This window comes from Callithrix jacchus, chromosome 11, assembly GCF_049354715.1.
Source record: "Callithrix jacchus isolate 240 chromosome 11, calJac240_pri, whole genome shotgun sequence".
Lineage (NCBI taxonomy): Eukaryota > Metazoa > Chordata > Mammalia > Primates > Cebidae > Callithrix > Callithrix jacchus.
Genome location: NC_133512.1, coordinates 8,441,775 through 8,468,477, shown reverse-complemented (window position 1 = coordinate 8,468,477; position 26,703 = coordinate 8,441,775). Strand labels below are relative to the sequence as shown.

At 41.2% G+C, this 26,703-nt stretch overlaps 1 protein-coding gene and 1 pseudogene across 16 annotated transcripts in view; both read right to left on the bottom strand.

The window, feature by feature from the left end:
- The window catches only part of SUGCT (succinyl-CoA:glutarate-CoA transferase), a 723,305-nt gene that overhangs the window by 691,913 nt on the left and 4,689 nt on the right, over window positions 1-26,703 (bottom strand). For 14 of the 15 annotated variants that reach the window (XM_054237014.2, XM_054237011.2, XM_002751352.7 and 11 more), the window contains exons 2-3: window positions 4,553-4,604; window positions 3,010-3,083 (exon numbers count right to left, since the gene is read on the bottom strand). In XM_054237014.2, coding sequence (XP_054092989.2) covers window positions 3,010-3,083; window positions 4,553-4,604 — 126 coding nt within the window. Of the gene's footprint in view, window positions 1-3,009; window positions 3,084-4,552; window positions 4,605-7,391; window positions 7,504-26,703 lie in introns of all 15 variants that reach the window. The other variant, XM_054237012.2, reaches the window with a different exon arrangement.
- Window positions 18,598-26,547, bottom strand: LOC103794687 (tRNA (guanine(6)-N(2))-methyltransferase THUMP3 pseudogene; annotated as a pseudogene). The gene is made up of 3 exons (XR_013523792.1): window positions 21,537-26,547; window positions 20,424-20,842; window positions 18,598-19,858 (listed from the first exon to the last, which is right to left on the bottom strand). The product of XR_013523792.1 is annotated as a tRNA (guanine(6)-N(2))-methyltransferase THUMP3 pseudogene (transcript).

Sequence of the window (26,703 nt, the reverse complement as noted above, 5' to 3'; positions counted from 1 at the left end):
GGTGAGCTGAGATCATGCCATTACACTCTAGCCTGGGTAACAAGAGTGTTCCCTCTCAAGAAAAATAAAATAAAATAAAACACACACACACACACAAGGCAGACATAATTCACAGGATAGAAGATAAAAGAAGCTCCATAGGCCAGGTGTGGTGGCTCACCCACATCTGTAATATCAGCACTTTGGGAGGCTGAGGTTGAAGGATCATTTGAGCCCAGGAGTTCAAGACCAGCCTGGGCAACATAGGAAGACTCCATTTTTACCAAAAAAAAAATTAATAAGGCCAGGCGCAGTGGCTCACAGACAGACGTGAGACTCTGTCTCAAAAAGAAAAAAAAAAAATTAGCCAGACACAAGTTGCACACAACTATGGTCCCAGCTAAGGCAGGAAGATTGCTTGAGCCTGGGAGGTCATGGCTACAATAAGTCATGATTACACGATGGCATCCAGCCTGGATAACAGGAGCTCTGTCTCAGAAAAATAAAATAAAATAAAGCAAGCTGTTTATAGGATGATGTAGCCGACATTTAAAAACATGGACTGTGCCCTTTAAGTGCTTATTAGAGAGAAAGGGCACATAACAATGACACTTTCCTTTCTGAGATGGAGTTTGGCTCTTGTTGCCCAGGCTGGGGTATAATGATGTGGTCTCAGCTCACTGCAACCTCTGCCTCCCAGGTTCAAGCAATTCTCCTGCCTCAGCCTCTCAAGTAGTTAGGATTATAGGTGTCCACCACCACGCCCCACTAATTTTTGTACTTTCAGTAGAGATGGGGTTTCACTGTGTTGGCCAGGTTGGTCTTGAACTTCTGACCTCAGGTGATCTGCCCACCTTGGCCTCCCAAAATGTTGGGACTACAGGCATAAGTCACCACACCTGACCAACAATGCTTTTCTAAGCAACTTTTTCAGTAACAGCTTGAACTAAATACCAAAATGCTAAGATGATACCAAATAAAAGTGGGAATTTTGTACACAGAATATATTTATTTGGTGAACAAAGAAGGAAGAAAGAATAGGAAAGATGTCACAGGAAAAACATATAAGCAAAAAATTGATCTAAGCTTAGGTGTTTCTCCCTGCAAAATCTTTAAAATTATAAAATGGGGAAATGTTTCTTTTATGGCCAGGAGTAGTAGGTCACACCTGTAATGCCAGCATTCTGAAAGGGTGAGACAGGAGTTCAAGACTAACCCAAATAACATAGCAAGACCCTGTCTCTACAAAAAAAAAAAAAAAAAAGTTTTATTATTATAGCTGGGCATGACATGCCTGAAGTCCCAGCTATTCGGGAAGCTGAGGTGGGAGAATTGCTCAAGCCCAGTGGTTGGCGGCTACGGTGAGCTATGATCACACCACTGCACTCCAGCCTGGGTGACAGAGTGAAAAAATAAAAACAAACAACAAAAATAGAAAAGAATAACTTAGGTTGGAGTATTTGGGATTTTTTTCTGTTTGTTTGCTTTTGGACATGGTCTCACTCTGTCACGCAGGCTTGAGTGCAGTGGCACGATCTCAGCTCACTGAAACCTCCACCTCCCAAGTTCAAGCAATTCTCCTGCCTCAGTTTCCCAAGTAGCTGGGACTACAGGTGTCTGCCACCACACCTGCCTCATTTTTGTATTTTTAGTAAAGATGGGGTTTCGCCATGTTGGCCAGGCTGGTCTCAAACTCCTGATCTTAAATTATCTGCCTGCCTTGGCCTCCTAAAGTGCTAGGATTACAGGCATGAGCTGCCACACCTGGCCTTGGGTTCTTTTTTGCAGGAATTTGATTTTTTTCCTTCTCTCCTGCTTCTGTACCCTATTTCTTCACTTTTATCCTCCTTTCTCCTGGCCTTCTCTTTATCCCACAGTGAGGGAGGGTGGTCAGGCCCAGGTTAATATCAGCCTCAATGGTAAAGCGAGGCGGGGGCTAAGGAAGGCCAGGATCAGGGCTAAGGGTCTGAATATTCCTTATTGGTTGTGTGCCTCTAAATAAGTTGCTTTACATCTCTGTGCCTCCATTTTCTGCTTTATAAATTATGAATAATACCGTCAGCCCATAGGGTTGTTGCAAAGATGAAATAAGCACAAGCAAAGCATTGAGAACTATGCCTGGCACTGTAGGTGTTGTTATCATCATTATATGCTGTATCTCCACTTCTTTTTTTTTTTTTTTTGAAACAGAGTCTTGCTCCGTTGCCCAGATTAGAGTACACTGGCGCAATCTCAGCTCACTGCAACCTTACCTCCCGGGTTCAAGTGATTCTCCTGCCTCAGCCTCCTAAGTAGCTGGGATTACAGGTGTCCACCAAACATGCCTGCCTAATTTTTTTTTGCATTTTTAGTAGAGACGAGGTTTCACCATATTGGCCAGGCTGGTCTTGAACTCCTGACCTCAAATAATCATCACTCCTTGGCCTCCCAAAGTGGTGGGATTACAGGTGTGAACCACTGCACCTGGCCTCAGCTTCTAACAAAAGCCCTGAGGTATGAAGAAGAAAATGGTTTGACCCTTAGCACTTAGCACACATAAAGAGTAAAAAGAGATCATTGGCTGGGCGCAGTGGCTGAAGCCTGTAATCCCAGCACTTTGGGAGGCCGAGGCGGGTGGATCACGAGGTCAAGAGATCGAGACCATCCTGGTCAACATGGTGAAACCCCGTCTCTACTCAAAATACAAAAAAAAAAATTAAATGGGCATGGTGGCGCATGCCTGTAATCCCAGCTACTCGGGAGGCTGAGGCAGGAGAATTGCCTGAACCCAGGAGATGGAGGTTGCGGTGAGCCGAGATCGCGCCATTGCACTCCAGCCTGGGTCACAAGAGCGAAACTCCGTCTCAAAAAAAAAAGAGATCATTAGTGTTAGTTCACAGGAAAACAAAAAAGGGAGAAGAAAAAGATAATCCTTTCATCTTGATTCTCTCCTTATCCCACCTACAGGTACACTAAACCTGGGTACTTAGAGAATTATTTTAAAATATTTATTAGCTTGTTTCTAATTTTTAAAGAGAGAAATAGCTTTACCTGGTCTCTCCACTTTTATAACTTCTGCTCCAAGATCTCCTAAATTCATAGTAGCAAAAGGTCCTGCCAGGACTCTACAGTGTTAACAATGATAAATAAATTAATTAGCGTTGTGAAAATTTTTATATTAATTATTTTCTTAACAACCCATCAACAGACAAGCTCATGTAATGCTAGTAAGAATCATAACAGTTAAAACTGCAATTTGGACATATGTAATAGGAGCTTTAAAAATACCCCCTTTGATCCTAGAATTCTTTTTCTAGAATTTTATCCTGAGGAAGAAATCAAAACTGAGCGAAACATTTGTGTACAAAGAAGCCAAGTTTATAATAGTGAAAGACTAGAGGATGATTATGTAATTTATGTGACATTGATATAATAAAATACTATCTTATGTTTTTGTTGAATTGTGAATAACATAGGAAAATATTTTAAATATAACATTGTGTTTAAAACTGTAGTTTCAATATGGTTCCAATTTTTGTTTAAGATTACACACAAATATAAATTGGGAAAAGACAAATACTACACTAATTATCTCTTAGAATGATATTACAGGAATTTTTCTTATTTCCATGGTGAAAAGATACACATATATTTAGAATTAGCCAGCTGGACTCAGTTTAGATGATCTCAATTTTGTTGGCAACATCCAAAGAATCATAATCAGAATCCAGTCGAACATGTGCCTTCTTCTCTCCATCAGGCCAAATCAGGGTGTTGACCTTGGCCACATCAATGTCATAGAGCTTCTTCACAGTCTGTTTGATCTGGTCTTGTTGGCTTTAACATCCACAATGAACACAAGTGTGTTGTTGTCTTCTCTCTTCTTCATTGCAGACTCAGTGGTCAGCGGAAACTTGATAGCAGAGTGGTCCAGCTTGTTTCTCCTGGGAGCACTCTCCCAAGGATATTTGGGCTGCCTCTGGAGTTGCAGTGTCTTGGGCCCCCTGAAGGTGGGTGACATGTGGATCTTCTTTTTGTTGTGGCTGTGGACACCTTTCAACACTGCCTTCTTGGCCTTTAAAGCCTTCACTTTGGCTTCGGCTGTAGGAGAGGCAGAAAGCTTCCTTCTTTACTTTCAGCGCCATCTTGTGAACATGTGAAAAAGCTTTTTTTTTTTGAGACAGTCTTGCTGTTTCACCCAGCCTGGAGTGCAAGAGTAAGATCTCAACTCACTGCAACCTCCGCCTCTGGGGTTCAAGTGATTCTCCCGCCTCAGCCTCCCAAGCAGCTGGGACTCCAGGCGCCCACCACTATGGCTGGCTAATTTTTGTATTTTTAGTAGAGACAGAGTTTCACCATGTTGGCCAGGCTGGTCTTGAACTCCTAACCTCAAGTGATCTGCCCACCTTAGCCTCCCAAAGTGCTGGGATTACAGGCATGAGCCACTGCACCTAGCCAGGAATTTTTCTTTTCTTATTTTCTTCTCTAAAATTTCAACATAAGCATATCAGTTCCTCTTATAAGTGAAAAAATTAAATGTTTTTGAGGAAAGGGAAAAATCCAATCACTAAAATGTAGATAAACCAATACAAACCTTGTTAAATCCAGAATTTTTACACCTTCCAATGGCTTTATATTCTCCATATCTGGCAAGACACAGAAAATATTTCAAGATAATTAATTACTGATTTTTATAAATTTTCACATACACCATTATAAGCTTGAAACAGATCACAAGGACTACAGTGATTCTTAGCATGGGAGTCCACAGACCACACAGCTATAGTAAAGCATACTGGAAGCTCAGCCAGATGCAGTGGCTCACGCCTGTAATACCAGCACTTTGGGAGGCCAAGGTAGGCAGATCACCTGAGGTCAGGAGTTCGAGACCAGTCTGGCCAACATGGTGAAACCTCATCTCTACCAAAAATACAAAAATTAGCTAGGCATGGTGGCACATGCCTGTAATCCCAGTTACTCAGGAAGCTGAGGCAGGAGAATTTCATAAACCCAGGAGGTGGAGGTTGCCGTGAGCCAAGATTGCACCACTGCACTCCAGCCTGGGTGACAAAGCAAGACTCCATCTCAAAAAAAAAAAAAAGAAAAAAAAAAAGGAAAGGGATGTTGAGGGAGCAGAAGCAAGGTACAGAAACAGCCAGTTGAGTGAGTTACAGCTCAGCGTTTGCCTTATCAGAACAAGGTCTGAACAGCTGGTGGCCTGTAAGCCTTTGAGGTCCGGCTGCTGGGACTGGCTGAGTCAGCAATTGTTTATTATTATTTTTGAGATGCAGTCTTGCTCTGTTGGCCAGGCTGGAGTGCAGTGGCACGATTTCAGCTCACTACAACCTCCACGTCCCGGGTTCAAACGATTCTCCTACCTCAGCCTTCTGAGTAGCTGGGATTACAGGCACCCGCCATCATGCCTGACTGTATTTTTGTGGAGAGAAGGTTTCTCCATGTTGGCCAGGCTGGTCTTGAATTTCTGACCTCAGGTAATCTGCCTGCCTCAGCCTCCCAAAGCGCTGGGACTACAGGCAGCACACCCGCCTGAGAGTTAGCAACTTTGTTATTGAAGTATATTCCTAAATTAGGTTTTCAGTTTGCTTACCTACTAAATTAGGTTGTGGGTTTCAGGTAAAAACTCAAGTATGTGAGTATGGAGGCTTTCTTAGTCCAGATTTTAGTTTGGTGAAAGAGAATAATAATGTCAATACTAAATAGTGATGTAACAAAATTTATGATTTGTCTGCATGAGTTGGGTGGAAAATTTTTTAAAAATTAAGATGTGGAAGGATGTAAAGTACATGAATATTTCTTCAAATGATAGTGAAAGAGAGCTAGTTTTTTGTTTTTTATTCTTTAGGGAGACAGAGTCTCACTCTGTAGCCCAGGATGGGGTGCAGTGGTACGATCTCTGCTTACTGCAACCTTCACCTCCCAGTTCAAGTGATTCTCCTGCCTCAGCCTCCCAAGTAGCTGAGATTACAGGTGCCCAACATGATGCCCTGCTAATTTTTGTATTTTTAGTAGAGACAGGGCTTCACCATGTTGGCCAGGCTGGTCTCGAACTCCTGACCTCAGGTAATCCACCCGCCTAGGCCTCCCAAAATGCTGGGATTACAGGCATGAGTCACTGAGCCCAGCCTGGAAGCTTGTCTTTATAGTGCCTAAAAACGAAACAAAAGAATCAATAACATAATTAGGTTATTTAGCAATTTGGCAGTAAAAAACAAAAGAATTGAAATTTGTTGTTTCTGGGCAAAGGAAAGGGGCAGAAAAGGGGTTATTCTTTTTCATAGGGGCAGGAAAGGGGGCCAAGGGGTTATTCTTTTTCATAATTAACATTGTAGAACTTCTGAACTTTTAAAACTAAGTATATCTAAAACTTTCGTTTTAAAAATTAATAAATTACATTACATTCATGAACAGGGTGAAGTATCATTCTGTGTCTCTCCTGCTATATAGCCCCCTGCAATGCTTTGATAAATAGTTCCACTCTGAAGCTTTTACTGACTCATTGTACACATGACAGCAGCATCACAGAGGAATTACAGTTGATCCTCAGATTCTGTATGTAGGAATTTGACTACTCACTAATGGCAGCTCTATCGCCCAGGCTGGAGTGCTCTACTAAAAACACAAAAAATTAGCCGGGCGCGCTGGCGTGTGACTGTAATCCCAGCTACTCGGGAGGCTGAGGCAGGAGAATCACTTGAACCCCGGAGGCAGAGGTTGCAGTGAGCCAAGATCAAGCCACTGCACTCCAGCCTGGGCGACAGAGCAAGACTCTGTCGCATTAAAAAAAAAAAAAAAACGTCTCACCAGACTGGCAAACATTTAAAAGATAACTGACTATTCAATACTGGCAAAAGTGGGGTGAAATGGACACTTTCATATATTGTGGAATGTCAATCAATAACAATCTTTTAGGAGAGCAATTGATACTTTCTGTAATATTTTAAATCTTTTTTTTTTTTTTTACATTTCACTGAAAACTTTTTATTGGCCTTTTGGATAGAAATGGGAGTTTATTTGCCAGGAAAATAACCTTTAATTAAGTTTTCCTGTTGGCAGAATTTAATTCACAGAAACATTCTACAAGTATGCTAAGACACAGATATAAAAGTGTTCATGTTTCTGCTGTACTTTAGATGTCTTATAATCAACTTCATTTTTTTATTTAGAGAAAAGGTCTGGGCTTTGTTGCCCAGGCTGGAGTGCAGTGGCAGGAACATAGTTAGTTCACTGTAACGTTGACCTTCTAGACTGAAGCAATCCTCTCACCCGAGCCTCCTGAGTAGCTGAGGCTACAGGCATGAGCCACTGAGTCCAGCACCTAATTAACTTTATTGAAGAATGACTTACATATAATAATAATATATAATAAATTATAATATTCTTATCCAGGCATGGTGGCATGCCTGTGGCCCTACCTACTTGAGAAGCTGAGATGGGGGGATCACTTGAGCCCAGGAGTTCAAGGTTACAGTAAGCCATGGTCACACCACTGCATTCCAGCCTGAGTGACAGAGCAATATCCTGTTTCTAAGAAAAACATACACACACATGCACAGAGTATATACATTATATAAATAAATTATGTTACATAAATAAAAATATATAATACATTATGTATAGTTTATATGATAGACTATATATTATTTCTATAAATACAATGAATTACACAATTAAGTAAATTTTGACAGATGTATACACCTGTGAAATCACCTACACAATCAAGAAAGAGAACTTTCCATCACCTAGAACTTTCCCCTGCCCTTTGCAAACTACCTCACCCTCAATTTTCAGCTTCAGATATCCACTGCTCTGCTTTCTGTCACTATAATTTAATTTTCATTATCTAGAATTTTATATAAATAAAAAACAGTATGTACTTTTGTGTCTGGCTTCTCTCCTGCTTAAGCATAATGATTCTTAGATTCATCCATGTTGTTGCATTTTTATGAGTATACGCTACTGTATGAATATACCACATTTGTTTATACACATTCAGCTGTTGACGGACATTGAGTTGGTTTTTAGGCTACAGTGAATCAAGATGCTATGAACATTTGTGTATAAATCTTTGTGAGAACATGTCTTCATTTCTCTTGTGTAAATACTTAGTGGAATGGCTGAGTTATATGGTAAGTGTATGTATAGCTTTTTAAGAAACTGCCAAAACAGATTTCTAAAATGCTTCCACCACATTGTATAAGAGTTCCATATGTTCCACATCCTTGAAACACAGGAATTGTTCATTTTTAATGTTAGCTGTTTGAATGGGTGTATAATGGTTTCTTGTGGTTTTAATTTGCATTTCACTGATGACTAATGGTGTTGAATATCATTTCATGTAATAGTTGGCCATTTAATGAAGCAAAAACTTTTAAACTGAATTCATTTAATATCAGGTAATGGAATTTTACTTTTATTATTTGACAAGAAACTCAGAAAGGACTTCTAGAACATGTTTAAGTCAAAATCAATGAGTGAGTTTTAAATCGTTAAGAGTCAGACTGCCTGGATTCAACTCCCTGCTCTACCATGTACAACCTGAGTGACATTGCGTGAGGTAACTCCACTTCTCAAAGCTTCCCTTTCCTCATGTGAGGCACCTGTCTCATAGAGTTTGCAAGTTTTAAATGAAATTTATATAAAGTGTTTAGTACACTCCCTGGCATAAACTAAATGCTCACTAAATGTTTGCAATTATTTTTATTTTTATTTTATACACACACACACACACACATATATATATATCTATATATATAATTTTTTTTTTTGAGACAGAGTCCAGCTCTGTCGCCCAGGCTGAAGTGCAGAGGCACAGTCTCGGCTCACTGCAACCTCCACCTCCCAAGTTCAGGTGATTCTCCTCCCTCAGCATCCCGAGTAGCTGGGATTACAGGCATGTGCCACCACACCCAGCTAATTTTTTAATGTTTTTGTAGAGATGGGGTTTCACCATGTTGGCCAGGCCGGTCTTGAACTCCTGATCTTAGGTGATCTGTCAGCCTCAGCCTCCCAAAGTGCTGGGATTATAGGTATGAACCACCGCACCTGGCCTGCAATTGTTATTATTATCATCATTATCATATATGTATTACACAGTCACACGATCTATTAAAGCAAATAACTTCTTGTTTGAAAACAAGAAAAGATAAACATATGATTATTCTAAGGAACAGGAAAAAATCATTTCTTAATGCACTACACTTAAAAAGGATATCTAGAGCCATATTTTGCCTATTTGTGAAAGAAATAATGGGCTGGGTGGGAGTAGGGAATGATTACAAGGCATAACACAGTTGGAAAAGGCATAAATTGTAATAAAATTTGTTGAAATATATTGAGCAGCTTGTATATCTCTCTGTCTTTTTGGCCTCTAGTATGGAAAGCTATTATGATGATACAGCTGGTCACCCATGCGAAGAAGTATAATTATAACGAAGCTGCCATCAATTCTATGCTTGCCAAAGCTGCTTGGTAGGACTCCCCTGGTACTTGGCTCTAGGGTTTCCATGACACAAATAAACTTGAGCAACACCAGAGCCGGGATAATTGACAGATGCCCATACAAGTGGCTCATCTGTGACAGGAATTATGGCATCTCTTCCCACCCGTACTAGCCAACTACTGAGATTTAAAAATTTTTTTAAAGGCCAAGTCACAAAACAAACTGCTCAAATAGCAATATGAAACAGAAACCTGTGATATAGACCAAAATAATTTTTTAAATTTGATGATTTACAGAGCACTTAACCACCAGAACTTATGTGTGAAAAGGCAGAAAATGGGCCTCTCTTCAAAGCATTATCTCTTAATCTGCTGAAGCTTTATCTGTAATAGTTGGCATGACGTTTTCTTTCCAGCATGTGTCAGAAGTCATAGAAGAAACTGTTCCTAACAATCCAGTTGACAGGAAATTTTAAGAGAGGAAGGCACCTGGAAAATTAGTATTCACTAGAAGACATTCCAGGGAAGTTATAATTTGGGAGTCAATTTAAACAATGATTGTTTAAACAATGATTGTTTTCAATTTCCAAGTCCATGGGAAATAAATGAGGTTTGTGGAAAAGGGGAGTAAAAGATCTTCACAGACTCAAGGAGGCTTCAATTCTATTCATCACGGAAATTCATGAGTATGTATTGAAATAATTACAGATTAATTACTCTCTCATCATCATCCACTTTATTCCTCTTTAACACTGCTACTCACAAAAGAATCACATCAAGATGATAATTTTTAATTAGTTTTCTTTCTCTGAAATCTCTAGAGGCAAAGAGGACATGAATTTTCAGCATCAAATGTTTATGCAAAATAAAACAAGAACTCACCTTCCAATTCAACTAATTAATATTAATTTCCTGAAGCCTCTGTTACATTAAGAAAGTAAATAAACAAGACACAGTAAAAACAGAAAAAAAAATCCTCAACTTTTGCAATTAATTTACATGTTTTCTCTTTACATAAACAATTCAAGGGCCAGGTGTGGTGGCTCACGCCCATAATCCCAGCACTTTAGGGCTGCGAGGTGGGAGAATCACCTGAGCCTAGGAGTTCGAGACCATCCTGGCCAACATGGTAAAACCCAGCCCCTACTGAAAACACAAAAATTAGCCAGGTGTGATGGCACATGCCTGTAGTCCCAGCTATTGGGAGGCTGAAGCAGAATTGCTCAAACCCAGGAGGTGGAGGTTGCAGTAAGACGGGATCGTGCCACTGCCCTCCAGCCTGGGTGACAGAGATAGATTCTGTCTCAAAAAAAAAAAAAAAAAAAAAATTAAGAAAATTGAGCTAAAGAAAACTGACAAAATTAAAATCACTTATTTTGTAATCATTTAAAGGTAATAATTGGTAGTGTTTTGGGTATAAATCCTCTCAGAGATAGACAAGTGAGTAGGTGCATACATACATAGGTAGGTAGATAGATGCACTATTTTGTTCTAATGTGCTAGATATTATATAATAGGCTGCTTTTTTTTTTTTTTTTTGAGATGGCATCTTGCTCTGTCACCCAGGCTGGAGTGCAGTGGCGCAATCTCAGCTCACTGCAACCTCCGCCTCCCAGATTGGAGCAATTCTCCCGCCTCCGCCTCAGCATCCTGAGTAGCCAGCACTACAGGCACGTGCCACCATACCTGGCTAATTTTTTGTATTTTTAGTAGAGATGGGGTTTCACCATGTTAGCCAGGATGGTCTCTATCTCCTGACCACATGATCTGCCCGCCTTAGCCTCTCAAAGTGCTGGGATTACAGGCGTGAGCAACCACCCCCAACTAACACTACTATTTTAATTAAAACTTGAGAAATTTACAGAAAATATGGTACAAAAGGCCAGAAGAAAGGGTTTGGAATCATGGTTAAAGCATGTCACAACCAAAGTACAAGTCAGTGCCAATCCCAAATCTCACTGTTCTTTCTATGTTTTCCAGCTTCTCTTGCAATTATGTTGGAGTCAAATGACTGGGATATTGCCAATGAAACACAGGCAAAAATAATAAAAGCCAGTTCCGACTCTAACCTTTAAAAACACCCATGTAATCCTCCAGGCCTCTGCTCCCCTTAGAGCCCACAAATTTTAAATAGTGTAGCTACCTAGGTAAGAAAGATGTTTATATTGTAATGAGCTGCCGAGATTGGGCTAACTTGTACTGCAGCACAACCCAACCAGTCCTGCCAATAAAGATACCAGGCATCAGAGGCAGCGTGAGTTTTGAATGAGTTCATGCTATCAACAACTAGGAAGTCTATTTCAGGGTAGACTGTTTTCACTATCCTTTTAGTGGCAATCTTCAAAATTGGAATATGGAAAGACTTCCCTTAGGCTTTGTAAGGTGACTCACGCCTGTAACCCCAACACTTTGGAAGTCCAAGGTGGGAGTATCGCTTGGGCCCTGGAGTTTGAGACCAATCTGGGCAACATGGCAAGATGCCATCTCTACCAAAATAAAAACAAAATATAAAAAAGTTATCTGGGAATGACGATGCATGCCTGTGGTCCCAGCTACTCAGGAGGCTGAGGCAGGAGGATCTCTTGAGCCCAGCAAGTCAAGGCTGCAATGAGCTATGATTGCACCCTTGGACTCCAACCTGGGCAACAGAGTAAGACCCTGTCTAATAAAAAGGGAAAAAATACTTGCCTAAGAGATACATGAATTGTTTCAATAAATCAATTTCCAGATTTTCAGCTTCCATAGGTATTCTTTCCTATAATTGATCAAACTATAAATAAGCCTTTCTTCATGATAAGCCTTCTACTACACAAAGGAAAGCAAATTCCTAACATATCCCAAATTTTACTCTCACCTTAGTTTACAGTATAAAATTTACATAAGCGATGATAACTTTAAAATATCAACTTAAAATATGCAAAGAATTGCTTTTCAATTTTTAGGATTTGAAAATCACTAGGAATTGGTATGTGGATGCATAATGATACCAATTTATAGATTTTATAAATCAGTCTACAGTTACAGAATTCACAACCAAAGTAAACAAGCCAAAGGAAAAAATTTGTTAGATGTTCAGGCTTCTTCAACTGGCCATCCTGAAGTTAACCATCCAGAGGATAGAAGGGATTAAACCAGAGACTTGAGGGGAAATGATCACTGCAAATTGCTATTTAATATACGAATGCTCACAAACCCAAAAGACTCCCGGAATTTCTCAATGTTGGTGATGTGATTCTCCCAGAGAGAAGACTGACCAAAAGGAAGACCTTAGTGCAAATAAGAAAAACGTGTCCCTTCGCATTAAGATAAATACCTAATGTAGATGATGGGTTAATGGATGCAGCAAACCACCATGGCCTGTGTATGCCTATGTAACAAACCTGCATGTTCTGCACAAGTACCCCAGAACTTAAAGTATAACTAATAAAATTTTTAAAAATAAATAAATAAATAAAAATGCACCCCTTCCTGGGGAAAACTGGCAAAGTAGTGCCCATCTAGGTTGGCTGATCAAATACCTTCACAGGTACTTAAGGAGAATTATAATTGCCACAGCAAAGAAAATATGCAGGGGGTGGGTGAAGACAGTGGGGTGTTGCGGTGTTTGACTGTGAATGCCAAGAGCCTCTTGACACAAAAATATATTAAGCCTTCTTCCACAGAATATTTTAGATATTTAACTGGGAGGAGTAGAAGGGAAAGGAAGAGGCAGCTTGGAAGAAATGTGGGGGCAGATACGTATGTGAGAGATAACTTGTTTTGTGATTTGATTCTGTTTTTAACAGTTTCCAGTAAGCAACTCTGAAAAGCAAAAGAAATGTCTGGAGAGAAGTTTAGAAGTTTCTGTGGCCCAGACTACAGAATCTTCCCAGAGACTTCTCTTCAAGTAGTAACGGTGCAAATTAGTCTTTAATGCTTTCAGAGTTTTTGGAGATGGACAAGGGGAAGCAAAGAACTTGCTTCCAATGACAGAGGCAGGCTTTAAAGTGACCTAGCCATGTGCACATTATGAATTCCTTAAAACTCTTAATACATTATTAAATTGTCCACCAAAAACGGTATATATAATATTACATATATGTGTGTGTATATATATATAACTGTAAAAATCATGTTCCCCATCATCCTCCATAACCCTAAACATAATCTCTTGGCTTTATGGGGTTTTTGACTGTTTGCTACAAACTTGACAGTTAAAAATTTGCATGTTACTATCATTTTAATGTGTACTTACTTAATGACTTCTGAAATTAAACATCTTTTAACTCTGCTCTTTTCATATCTTCTCTTACAAATTATTCTTGATGTTAATCCATATTTCTATATGCATATTTATTGTTGTCTTATAGGTTTATATGAATTATACATACACTAAGAATATTAACCTCTTATCAGTCATATATAGTAAAAGCAATTTTTCCCTATCTGTTCTTCATTTTTCAAAGGGGTTTTAAAATTTCATGTTATAAAAAAAACATTTTGGCCGCAGCACTTTAGAAAGCTGAGGGAGGCAGATCACCTGAGGTCAGGAGTTCGAGACCAGTCTGGCCAACATGGTGAAACCCAGTCTCTACTAAAAATACAAAAATTAGCCAGGCATGGTGCCTCATGCCTATAATTCCTGCTACTCAGGAGGCTGAGGCAAAAGAATTGCTTGAACCCGAGAGGTGAAGGTTGCAGTGAACCAAGATTGTACCACTGCACTCTAGCCTGGGCAACAGAGTGGGACTCTATCTCAAAAGGAAAGAAGAAAGAAAGAGAGAAAGAGAGAGAGAGAGAAAGGAAGGAAGGAAAGGAAAGAAAACAAGATCATTTATTTTATGGTTTCTGCCTTCGGTATTGTTTTAGGGTTTCCCAAGACCACCCATATTTTCGGTGATTTGCTAGGAAGATCCACAGGACTTAACATCTGGTTGTATTCAGAGTTAAGGTTTACTACAGCAAAATGACATATGACAGGACCAACAAGAGAAAAAGACACAGGTAGAGATGGAAAATATTCATGCCATGCAGAGGCTTCTTACATTCTTTTGCTCTGGTGGAAGGCCACATCAAGCATGCTTCTTTCTCCAGCAACAACAAAAAAATAGATATAAAGACAATGTTTCTGTCCAGGGAAGTCTATTAGAGACTCAAAGTCCAGGTTTTCACTGAAGACTATTCACATAGGCACTCTCTGCATACTATGTACCAAAATTGCAGACTCTCTCCCACAGGAAAGATAGGTGTTTACCTTCATTTAGACACAGAAACCATACCCCAAAATGAAGGCGTCACAGCAGCCTCAGAAGCCAAAGTGTTTCTCCGACCTCCTGCCCTCCTGTCACTCAGTACCATGCTCCTCTGAGGCTAGCTATAAAAACTAGAATCCCTCTTTCCCAAGAAGAGTCACAGAAACCAGACCTCTTTTCCCCAAGGCCAGCCACAAAACCTAAAATTATTATACCAATTGTCTCTCTGCCATATCTGTGTAAAAACCAGCCATAAAGAAAGTATCTGGCTGGGCATGGTTGCTCACACCTATAATCCCAGCACTTTGGGAGGCCAAGGCAGCCAGATCACTTGAGCCCAGAAATTGGAGACCAGCCTGAGCAATATGAGGAAACCCCGTCTCTATAAAAAATACAAAAAACAATTAGCCAAGTGTGGTGGCACTTGCCTCTAGTCCCAGCTATTCAGCAGGCTGAGGTAGGAGGATCACATGGGCCACTGAGGTCAAGGCTGCAGTGAGCTGTGATCATGCCACTGCATTGCATCCTAGGAGACAGAGCCAGACACTGTCTTAAGAAATAAAATTTTAAAAAAAAAGATCTGTATTTTTCCTTGCTTTCTGTTTTCCTAAATATTTCACATTTTCTGCAAAACATATGCATCATTTGAACAATTGGAAAAATCAAAATATGTAAATGCTAGAAACTAAAAATTTTATTTACTCATTTTATTTGTTTATATAAGACAGAGTTTTGCTCTCATTGCCCAGGCTGGAGTACAATGGCATAATCACGACTCACCACAACCTCCACCTCCCAGGTTGAAGCGATTCTCCTGCCTCAGCCTCCCGAGTAGCTGGGATTACAGGTATGTGCCACCACATTTGACTAATTTTGAATTTTTAATAGAGATGGGGTTTCCCTATGTTGGTCAGGCTGGTCTGGAACTCCCGACCTCAGGTGATCCACCCGCCTTGGCCTCCCAAAGTGCTGGGATTATAGACGTGAGCCACCGCACCTGGCCTACTCTTTTATTTATTTATTTATTTAATGAGACAGAATCTCACTCTGTCACTCAGGCTGGAGTACAGTGGCATGATCTCGGCTCACTGCAACCTCCGCCCCCAAACCGGGTTCAAGCAATTTTCCTCTCTCAGTCTCCCAAGTAGTTGAGCCTACAGGCAAACACCCCCATGCTCAGCTAATTTTTATATTTTTAGTAGAGATGGGTTTCACCATGTTGGCCAGGCTGGTCTTAAACTCCTGACCTCAGGTGATCCACCTGTCTCGGCCTTCCAAAGTGCTGGGATTAGAGGCATGAACCACCACGCCCAGCTATATTTACTCATTTTTAAATAAACTTTTAGTCTTTGTATCTGAAAAATAATATTCATACTCTATTTTTCTTCATATAGAAATAATCTGTCAGCAATTTTATTTTCATTAAAAACTTTTATAAGCATAAGTTAATGCATTAATACCTGTGTTACACTTGGGTGAGGAATACTAGTCTACAAAGAAGTAAATATGTATAAAACAGTTCTCCTGTGCTTGACTACCATGCATAATTGGAAATGAAAATACCGCTTTTTTTTTTTTTTTTTTTTTTTTGAGATGGAGTCTTGCTCTATCACCCAGGGTGGAGTGCAGTGGCATACTTTCGGCTCCGCCTCCTGGGTTCAAGCTGTTCTCCTGCCTCAGCTTCCCGAGTAGCTGGGATTATGGGTACGCACTACCACCCCTGGCTAATTTTTGTATTTTTAGTAGAGACAGGGTTTCACCATGTTGTCCAGGCTGGTCTCACACTCTTGACCTCGTAATATGCCTGCCTTGGCCTCCCAAAGTGCTGGGATTACAGGTGTGAGCCACTGCACCCAGCCTGGAAAATATCACAATTTAATGAAGCAGTAGAATTTGGCTCCCAGAAACCCTTGAAAACAAGCCACTTCTAATTTTCACTTTTTCAGTGAGGTCATTATTTAAGTGAGAATTAAGCAATCTACTGTGTTCAGTGCAGGTCTAACCCTATCAATGAGTGAGCTAATCACATCCTAGAGAAACATTTACTTTTCCACTATTAGTAGTCTTTAACATGAAACAGCTAACAATAAGCACCTCTATAAGGAAAACTGAGATAATCTGAAAAGTTTTAGGACTACTAAGGTAAAGCTGAAACGTGAAGTATACATACAATCATTTCTGTGCAGAGAAATTATTAAGTATATCTCCTAAGAAGTGTTTCACATTATTACATTAAAAATATTTAAGTTTTTAATCTCTATATTTATTCATTCTTGTAACATGAAAGTAAACACAAAGTTTCTGGAGCAGAGATCAGAGTTATAATTACTTAAATCAAGAAATAACATCATTTCCCCATACCTAATACCCTATAAACAATGCAATAAAAACCCATTGATTGGTAAGGTTTGAACCACAGAAGAATCCCAAAATTCTGAATCCATAAATTTGTACAGGATAACTGCCCAGCTGTCACCTTCGCCTAAGAAAAAGAAAGCTAATCTACCTTTGGTAAGCAAATTCTCCTTGGGAAGAAAAGGGGAAGATAGCTGAGTTCCTACCCTTTGGAACATAAATAAATGTCTCCAGGAGAAGGTAAGATAAGCATTACTGGGTTTATAATCTTGGAATGTTTCCAACGCTCTAGGTTTTATACCCCTTAAGTCAACTTTTAACTTCCAAGGCTTGTTCTTTAACCCAGGTTCTACTTTTCTACACTCAGAAAGCCCTAACCATGCAGAAACATGAAAATGTTTACCCTTTTCTTTTTTTCTTTCTTTTTTTTCAGACAGATTTGCTCTGTCGCCCAGGCTGAAGTGCAGTGGTGCCATCCTGGCTCATTGCAACCTCTGCCTCCTGAGTTCAAGCGATTCTCCTGCCTCAGCCTCCTGAGTAGCTGGGATTATAGGTGTGCACCAACATGCCTGGCTAATTTTTGTATTTTTAGTAGAGACAGGGGTTTCACCATGTTGGCCAAGCTGGTCTCGAACTCCTGACCTCAAGTGATCTGCCTGCCTTGGCCTCCCAAAGTGCTGGGAATAGAGGCATGAGCCACATGCCCAGACAGTATCTGCTTCTTAATAATATATAGTAAAACTAACCATAGATTTCTATTTGCAGCACTTGTTAATCCCTGACACCTACCTAAAATAGTGGCTTTCAAATCCTTTCTGCAGAGCCTCGGGAATTCCTCAGTGGTGCCCTCAGAAGCCTCTTTAGTGGTGGTAAGTGGGTAGAGGGGTAGTTAAAATAGGAGTACACTGAGCAGGGTTCTGGAACTCCAATTCCTCCTTTGAATGCAGCCCATTTGCCCTTGTATATTGGGCTTCCAAGTGTAGTTTTTTTCAAGACAAGGCACTAAAATCTTAGGTATCCTAGTTCAGGCACAGTGGCTCATGTCTGTAATCCCAATTTTTTGCGCCAGCCTCTGCTATCTACAAATAGTAATGTTCTATGCTATTACTAACAGTATTTTTGCAATCCCTTTGATAAATCCTAGTCCTCTATTTTAGTTCTGAATAATAGATGTGCATTTTAATTTTTAAGGCAGATGGTAAACTTTCCTATGGGACTTGTGAGATTTCATCTTATGGGGCAAACGTTGTTCACAAAATGTTATACTTCACCTCTTGAGGTAGAGTTAAAGAATTTAAACAACTGAATAGCAAAGATTCGTAGGCAATGAAAGTGGCCTAAGATGTAATTATGCTATTTGCCTTTCCTTTAGGCCAGAGTATCTTTGCACTTGGCACATTGGAAAACAGGCTAAAAAGCCTGAAAACAGGTCAGGTGCCATGGCTCCTACCTATAATCCCCCCCAAAAAAACCATAATATTTAAAAACTGTAATATTTTTAAAACTATAATATTTTTAAACTATAATTTTTTTTTTAAATTTTAAGCCTGAAAACAAAATGTTCTACACCCAACTCTCAAAGCATTTTACTAGGTTTTTCACTAGGCATCTTTAAAAGCATTTTAAGTAAATACTAATTGCCCAGAATGCAAAACAGTGTCAAGGAAAACTCATAACACTTTTTCAATTCCATTCCATTCCATTCACATCTTTTGCCAACTAGGGTGAAGAGCTTTGAACGGGTTTAGAGAGTTCAGACTGCACTTTTGTTAATATTTTTGCCCTCAAAGCAAGTTCTCCATGCTGATATTTCCAGTGTTGAGAAGTACAAGTACTATATTAGTCATCTTCAATCTTTGCATTACCAGAGTTCCTCTTTCTCCATCTTGTTCTAAAGGATGAACAAAAGCTTGAGATATACATTTCAAAATACAAACTGCAGCACAAAGGCCCCCAGTGTTCACCCGAACTGTATCCACTTTTCACCAAACACAGCACATGCCAGATAATGCTTTGGTAAAGCATTTCACATCCTGAGTACATTGTACAGCATGGCCTGTTGTAGGTGTACACAGACACATCTCATCTCCCGTAGGCAAGCTGGATGAAGGTTCCAGTTTCTCTTCTTGGATCCCATCCTTTTTACAAATGGCTTATCTGCTACAATAATATCCACAGAGCCAGTTCTCAATGGCAGATTGCAGATATCCCATTGAACAGCATCTATGGGCAAGCTTCCATATGGTTAGCCTTTTTATATTTGACTCTTGGTCAATAAAGTTGCGATTTTGTTTGCTGCTCTACTCACAACCAAGGGTTTATGATCACCAGCAGTATGATAACATGAACACATTCAGTAGCCCCCTCTATTAGTATTGCCCCTGTTCCACACATCGGATCAACTATTGTAACTAAGGTAGAGGACCACAGAAGCTAGGTATCCCAGGGGCAAGAGCTGATAGGTCCAAAATGTTGATAGGTACGAAAGAGTCATAGGTCTAAAAAGTGTGGTACGTCTTCAGTGGAGACTCACTTTAGTCAATGCAATGCCCACAATGATTTCATCATGGACATTCAAAGGAATTGCAACATCAAAGTTGTTGGTGTTGGCCTTCCAATTAAAATAGTCTTGAACGTCTCCCGCAGAATCTCTATCAGCTTCATTTGAGGTAAAGCAGTGTTTCTCTCTTACTCTGTTGCACATGACTAAACTTTACACTTGAAGCTTAGTTTCTTCTTTTTTGCTTTCATCCGTCTCATCTTTGCAAGATGCCAAATCATCACCTACTAATGTTGCTGTCTCCTTTGATGGCTGAATTTTCACAATAACCTAAGATATGTGAATCTAAAACATTGTAGTGGCCAGGCACAGTGGCTCATGCCTGTAATCCCAGCACTTTGGGAGGCCGAGGCAGGCGAATGACCTGAGGTCAGGAATTGGAAACCAGCCTGGCCAACATTGTGAAACCCTGTCTGTACAAAAAATACAAAAGTTAGCTGGGCATGATGGTGGGTGCCTGTAATCCCAGCTACTCAGGAGACCGATGCAGGAGAATTGATTGAACGCAGGAGGCGGAAGTTGCAGTGAGCCAAGATCCCACCACTGCACTACAGTCTGAGAGACAAGAGTGAAGTGGCTCATGCCTGTAATCCCAGCACTTTGGGAGGCCAAGGCAGGCAGATCACCTGAGATCAGGAGTTCAAGACCAGCCTGGTCAACATGGTGAAACCCCATCTCTACAAAAAATTGGCCAGGTTGTGGGCACCTGTAATTCCAGCTCTTTGGGAGGGTGAGGCAGAAGAATCACTTGAACCTGGGAGGTGGCGGTTGCAGTGAGCCAAGATCACGCCATTGCACTCCAGCCTGGGTAACAGTGCTCCATCTCAAAAAACAAAATAAAACAACAACAACAAAACCATTGTAGTGAATGAACTCTTAACATCTCTCTCATCTATTTTGATTTCTTGTCCATCATCAACCTTCCCTTTACCTGAATTCTCAATTATCTTTTTGAGCTTTGGGTTTTTTCCCCCTTAAAATCAACATTAATTTCCCTTATAAGTAAAGTGTTTGACAATGGGAGTTTTCCAGCCAAGTCTTCAAAATTCTTCAGAATTTCTTTGTTTTTCTAAACTAGTAATCTTGAAACTCCTGAACAACCACAAATAAGTTATCAACTGATCTTGGACAATAACCTTGAGCCAAATTTTCACTGAAATGACAAAATGTATCTTGCCATGGCCTCTGCTGATTACATGGTGACCCCAATTTGTCTCTCACTTCATCCACAGCTGTTTGCTCAAGCTGGCTCCAATCGTTGCAATCACCCTTGCAAAATCTAAAACAGTGAGAAAGTTACAACAGTGAAAGGGATCTGACCTAACGAACTCCATCTTGATTCTAACCAGGCTGCACTTGTTTATTCCTGGGCGTAGGCTGAATTCACTTTCGGTGGAACTTAGTTTAAAGTTGAACTTTGAAACAAAGCCAATAAAAGTCCTTTCCCAAAACAAATCCCTTACTTTCCCAGGGACCAGACTACCTTTGTAAAACTAACAAATTAGCCACAAGATTAGAAATTATGGTTTAGGAGTCATGCACTCAGAGGCTGTAAGATTCTGAACCTTCCCAATTGCTCCTAGGAATAACATCACTGTTATAAAACCTAAGATTGGTGCTGAAGGTATTTCCTAGACCCTGCATTGTGATGCACCAACTGCTGCCACCCAGACCAATAATCTGGCTCAACCTGTTCTGTGATCCCACACAGAAACAAAAGACAGCTAGAAAAACCCACTTTGACCCCCTATGACCTCACCTCTGACCCATTCAATCAGCATTCTCCACATCCTGGCCCCCAACCTGCCAAGTTATCCTTAAAAAACCCATCTCCAAATTATCAGGGAGACTGACTGGAGTAGTAAACCTTGGGTCTCTTGTACAGCTGGCTATGCATGAATTAAACTGTATCTGGGCCACTGGGCAAAATGAACACCTTGGGAAGTTACACAGTGACTCAAGGAAGCTGAGACTCACTTCTGAGGTCACTTTCTGTCACTTGTACAGACATCTGGTTCTCATGCAGGTTTACAACTAGGAGCTGTTAGTGGCTTCTTGAATGTCAGACATGTTGGCAGTGCTTCCAAGATCCCTAACACTGTCCCAGGCTCTGGAATCCAAGGATGACCATGAGGAGAGATCTTGGAAATATCTATACTGCCCTTGTGCCATGTCAGGCATACATAACAGTGTTTAACACTAATTCAGTTTCTGCACCTAAGGAGCTCATAGTTACTGTGAATACAATTTTCATCTTCTAAAAAAGGCAGCTGAAGCCAGTGAAAAGGACATGTCAGGCAGCCACACAGAGGCTTTCAGCTCCAGCACTCCACTGGCCTCCTGTGCTCAGGTCACACTACTGGAAGCCACCACCAGGTCTTCACTTTTCTACCTCCAAGAAAATCAAAATAAAACTTTCTCCCTTTCTCTTCATCTCTTTTCCCCTGAACTCACCATCATATACATGGTAATTCCCAGGCTAAAGCCTAGGAACATAACCGCCCAAGGGGTTCACCTTGCCCAATGCTTACACACAGCCGATTCATCAAGATAGGGGAATTGCAATCCAGAATGAGCAATTCTCATAGAGCTGGCTTAACAGAAGACTAGAGGTTTTTCTTTTGTTTTGTTTTTTTCATTTTTTTTGAGAGGGAGCTTCCCTCTTGTTGCCCAGCCTGGAGTGCAATGGCATGATCTCAGCTCACTGCAACCTTCACCTCCGGGGTTTAACTGATTCTCCTGCCTCAGTCTCCCAAACAGCTGATATAGATTACAGGTACTCGCAACTATGCCCGGCTAATTTTTTTGTATTTTTAGTAGATATGGGATTTCACCATGTTGGCCAGGCTGTCGCAAACTCCTGACCTCAGGTGATCCACCTGTCTCAGCCTCCCAAAACACTGGGATTACAGGAGTGAGTCACTGCGCCCAGCCGACTACTGTATATAAGAAAGTGGATAGGCTGGAGTCTTCAGGCCTTAATTGTATCACTAAGCCTTAGTGGCTGTATTCTACCTTGATTAACTCTACAACTTTTATCTACAGGAGAGACAAAATGTAATGAATTGAATTCCCACACAATAAACAAAAACACTGTGTGTGTGTCTCCATTCATCAAGGAGGATAGAAGCTCAGAAGACAGCAAACTCATCAGCTTGAGATGTCACAGAACATGTCAAAGAGACAGTAAGGAGTAGGAACTACAAGAGAGTGAATGGAAATCACAGGTCCAGGCTACCCATTCGGCTATAATTTAATGAGTCTTAAAGCTCTTTAAGATTCTGCATCCTAGACCAGGTATGGTGGCTCACGCCTGAAATCCCACCACTGTGGGAGGCTGAGGAGGGCAAATCACTTGAGCACAGGAATTCCAGACCGCCTTTGCCAACATGGTGAAACCCCATCTATACTAAAAATACAAAAAAATTAGCCAGACATGTGGTGCTTGCCTATAATCTTAGCTACTTGAGAAGCTGAGGTAGGAGAATTGCTTGAATCCGGGAGGCTGAGGTTGTAGTGAGCCAAGATCGTGCCACTGCACTCCAGCCTGGGCAACAAAGCAAGACTCCATCTCCAGAGAAGAAAAACAAAAAAAATCCCGTTTCCTACAACGGATTTCAAGATTCATAGTCAGCCGGGCGCAGTGGCTTACACCTGAAATCCTAACACTTTGGGAAGCCGAGATGGGTGGATCACCTGAGTTCAGGAATTCGAGACCAGGCCAGCCAACATGGCGAAACCCATCTCTACTAAAAATACAAAAATTAGCCAATTAGCTGGGCATGGTGGCACATGCCTGTAATCCCAGGTACTCAGGAGGCTGAGGCAGGAAAATCACTTGAACCTAGGAGGCAGAGGTTGCAGTGAGCCAAGATGATGTCATTGCATTCCAGCCTGTGTGAAAGAGTGAGACTCGGCATCAAAAAATAAAAAAAGAAGGAGGAGGATGGCAGGTTAGGAGCAGCTACCAGTGAAAGCGCAGAGGATGAGTGGACGCTGCATTTCCAGATGGATCTTTATTGCCCACAGACCAGGAGATTCCCAGGTGGAGGAGCCCCACGGGTCACCAGCACAGCTATTTTGGCCAGCGTGGCGGTTCTCCATACAAAATACACTGGTCTGGTTGCCCTTTTAAGATGCCGATTGGAGCTCTGGGAAGGCAGAGTCTCCCATTCATCTGATTAAACAGGGGACGGAAACAGGGGGCCAGGCCAGGAGATTCCCAAGCAGCACTGTTGTTTCAGCCAGCGCAGGGGATCACCGCATGGGAAATCACACAGATCCCAGCGCCTTTTCAGCAGGCGACGGGAACACCTGAGAGAGAGTCAACCGTTCAACTTTAAAAAAAAAGGGCTTGGCCAGGCACGGTGGCTCAAGCCTGTAATCCCAGGACTTTGGAAGTTCGAGGCGGGTGGATCACGAGGTCAAGAGATCGAGACCATCCTGGTCAACATGGTGAAACCCCATCTTTACTAAAAATACAAAAAAATTAGCTGGGCATGGTGGCACGTGCCTGTGATCCAAGCTACTCAGGAGGCTGAGGCAGGAGAATTGCCTGAACCCAGGAGGCGGAGGTTGCAGTGAGCCGAGATCGCGCCATTGCACTCCAGCCTGGGTAACAAGAGCGAAACTCCATCTCAAAAAAAAGGGCCCTGAGGCAGGGAGCCAGGTGATCAGGCTCAACGGATCCCACCTCCCCCACTGCCAAAAAAAACAGCAATTGGAAACACTCTGGATAGAGAGTTTCACAGGAAGCACAGCTGAACCTGGGACGGTCCTGCTCTGTGGGGGAGGGGCGTCCACCATTACCTAGGCACTCCACCCCTACGGAGGTAGTCTGCCATTGCTGAGGCAGCCCGTCATTGCCAAGGCAACCCACCACTACAGAGAGAGTCCACCATTACCAAGGTGGGCCACCATTGCCAAGGCAGTTCTAACCACACCCATATAAACAGGACTGCAGGGAAGTTCACATGGCAAAGGGCGGAGCCCACAGCAGCTCAGCAAAGCCTCTGCAGGCAGACAGTGACTAGGCTGCCTCCTTGCTGGGCAGGGCAGCCCTGAAAAAAAAAGGCAGCAGCAAAATGGAAACTCATAAATAAAGCCCTAACACCCTGGGACAGAGCACCTGGGGAAAAGAAGGAGTTTATGAGTTCTGCTACAGCAGACTTAAACGTACCTGCCCAGCAGCTCTGAAAAACAGAGCTCGCAGCTCAGCACCTGAGCTCCTATAAAGCACAGACTGTCTCCTCAAGCAGCTCCCTGACCTCCATATATCCAAAGAGTCACCTCACAAAGGACTGATCAGACTGACATTTGGCAGGCATCATTCTGAGACAAAGATAGCAGAAGAAGAAACTGGTAGCAACCCTTACTGTTCTGCAACTGCTTCAGGTGATCCCCAGGCAAGCAGAGCCTGGAGTGGACCTCAGCAGTCCTACAGCAGAGGGGCCAGACTGTTAGAAAGAAAAATAAGAAACAGAAATAACTTCATCATCAACTGGAGGTCGACTCAGAGACCCAATCTGAAAATCAGCAACTACAAAGATGACAGGTGGATAAATCCACAAAGATGGGAAGAAACCAGCACAAAAAGGAGGAAAACACCCGAAACCAGAACACCTCTCCTCTTACAAGGGTTCACAACTCCTCATCAGCAAGGGAACAAGGCTGGATGGAGAAGGAGTGTGATGAAATGACAGAATCAGACTTTGGAAGGTGGGTAATGAGAAACTTCTGTGAGCTAAAAGATCATGTTCTAACCCAATGCAAAGAATCTAAGAACCTTGAAATAAGATTTGATGAAATGCTAACGAGAATGGACAACTTAGAGAGAAATATAAGTGAATTGATGGAGCTGAAAAACACAATACGAGAACTTTGTGAAGCATGCACAAGTTTCAGCAGCCGAATTGACCAAGCAGAAGAAAGGATATCAGAGGTCGAGAATCAACCCAATGAAATAAAATGAGAAGGCAAAATTAGAGAAAAAAAGTATAAAAAGGAATGAACAAAGTCTCCAAGACATATGGGACTATGTGAAAAGACCTAATCTACATTTGATAGGTGTACCTGAAGGTGACGAAGAGAATGAATCCAAGCTGGAAAATACTCTTCAGGATATTATCCAGGAAAACTTCCCCAACCTAGCAAGGCAGGCCAATATTCAAGTCCAGAAAATACAAAGAACCCCACAAAGATATTCCTCAAGAAAAGTAACCCCAAGGCACATAATTGTCAGATTCACCAGTGTTGAAATGAAGGAGACAATGCTAAGGGCAGCCAGAGAGAAAGGTCAGGTTACCCACAAAGGGAAGCCCATCAGACTCACAGCAGATCTCTCAGTAGAAACCCTACAAGCCAGAAGAGAGTGGGGGCCAATATTCAACATTCTTAAAGAAAAGAACTTTCAACCCAGAATTTCATATCCAGCCAAACTAAGCTTCATAAGTGAAGGAAAAATAAAATTCTTTGTGAACAAGCAAGTACACAGAGATTTTTGTCACCACCAGGCCTGCTTTACAAGAGCTCCTGAAAGAGGCACTACACATAGAAAGGAACAACCAGTACCAGCCACTCCAAAAACATACCAAATGGTAAAGAGCATAAACAAAATGAAGAATCTGCATCAACTAACGGGCAAAACAGCCAGCTAGCATCAAAATGGCAGTATCAAATTCACACACAACAATATTAACCCTAAATGTAAATGGACTAAATGCCCCAATCAAAAGACACAGACTGGCAAATTGGATGAAAAGCCAAAACCCATCTCTCATGCAAGGATACACAAAGGCTCAAAATAAAGGGACAGAGGAAGATTTACCAAGCAAATGGAGAGCAATAAAAAGCAGGAGTTGCAATTCTCATCTCTGATAAAATATAATTTAAAACAATAAAGATCTAAAGAGACAAAGAAGGACATTACATAACAGTAAAAGGATTGATGCAACAAGAAGAGCTAATGATCCTAAATATATATGCACCCAATACAGGAGCACCCAGATACATAAGGCAAGTTCTTAATGACTTACAAAGAGACCTAGACTTCCACACAATAATAATGGGAAACTGTAATACCCCATTGTCAATATTAGACAGATCAACCAGACAGAAAATTAACAAGAATATCCAGGACTT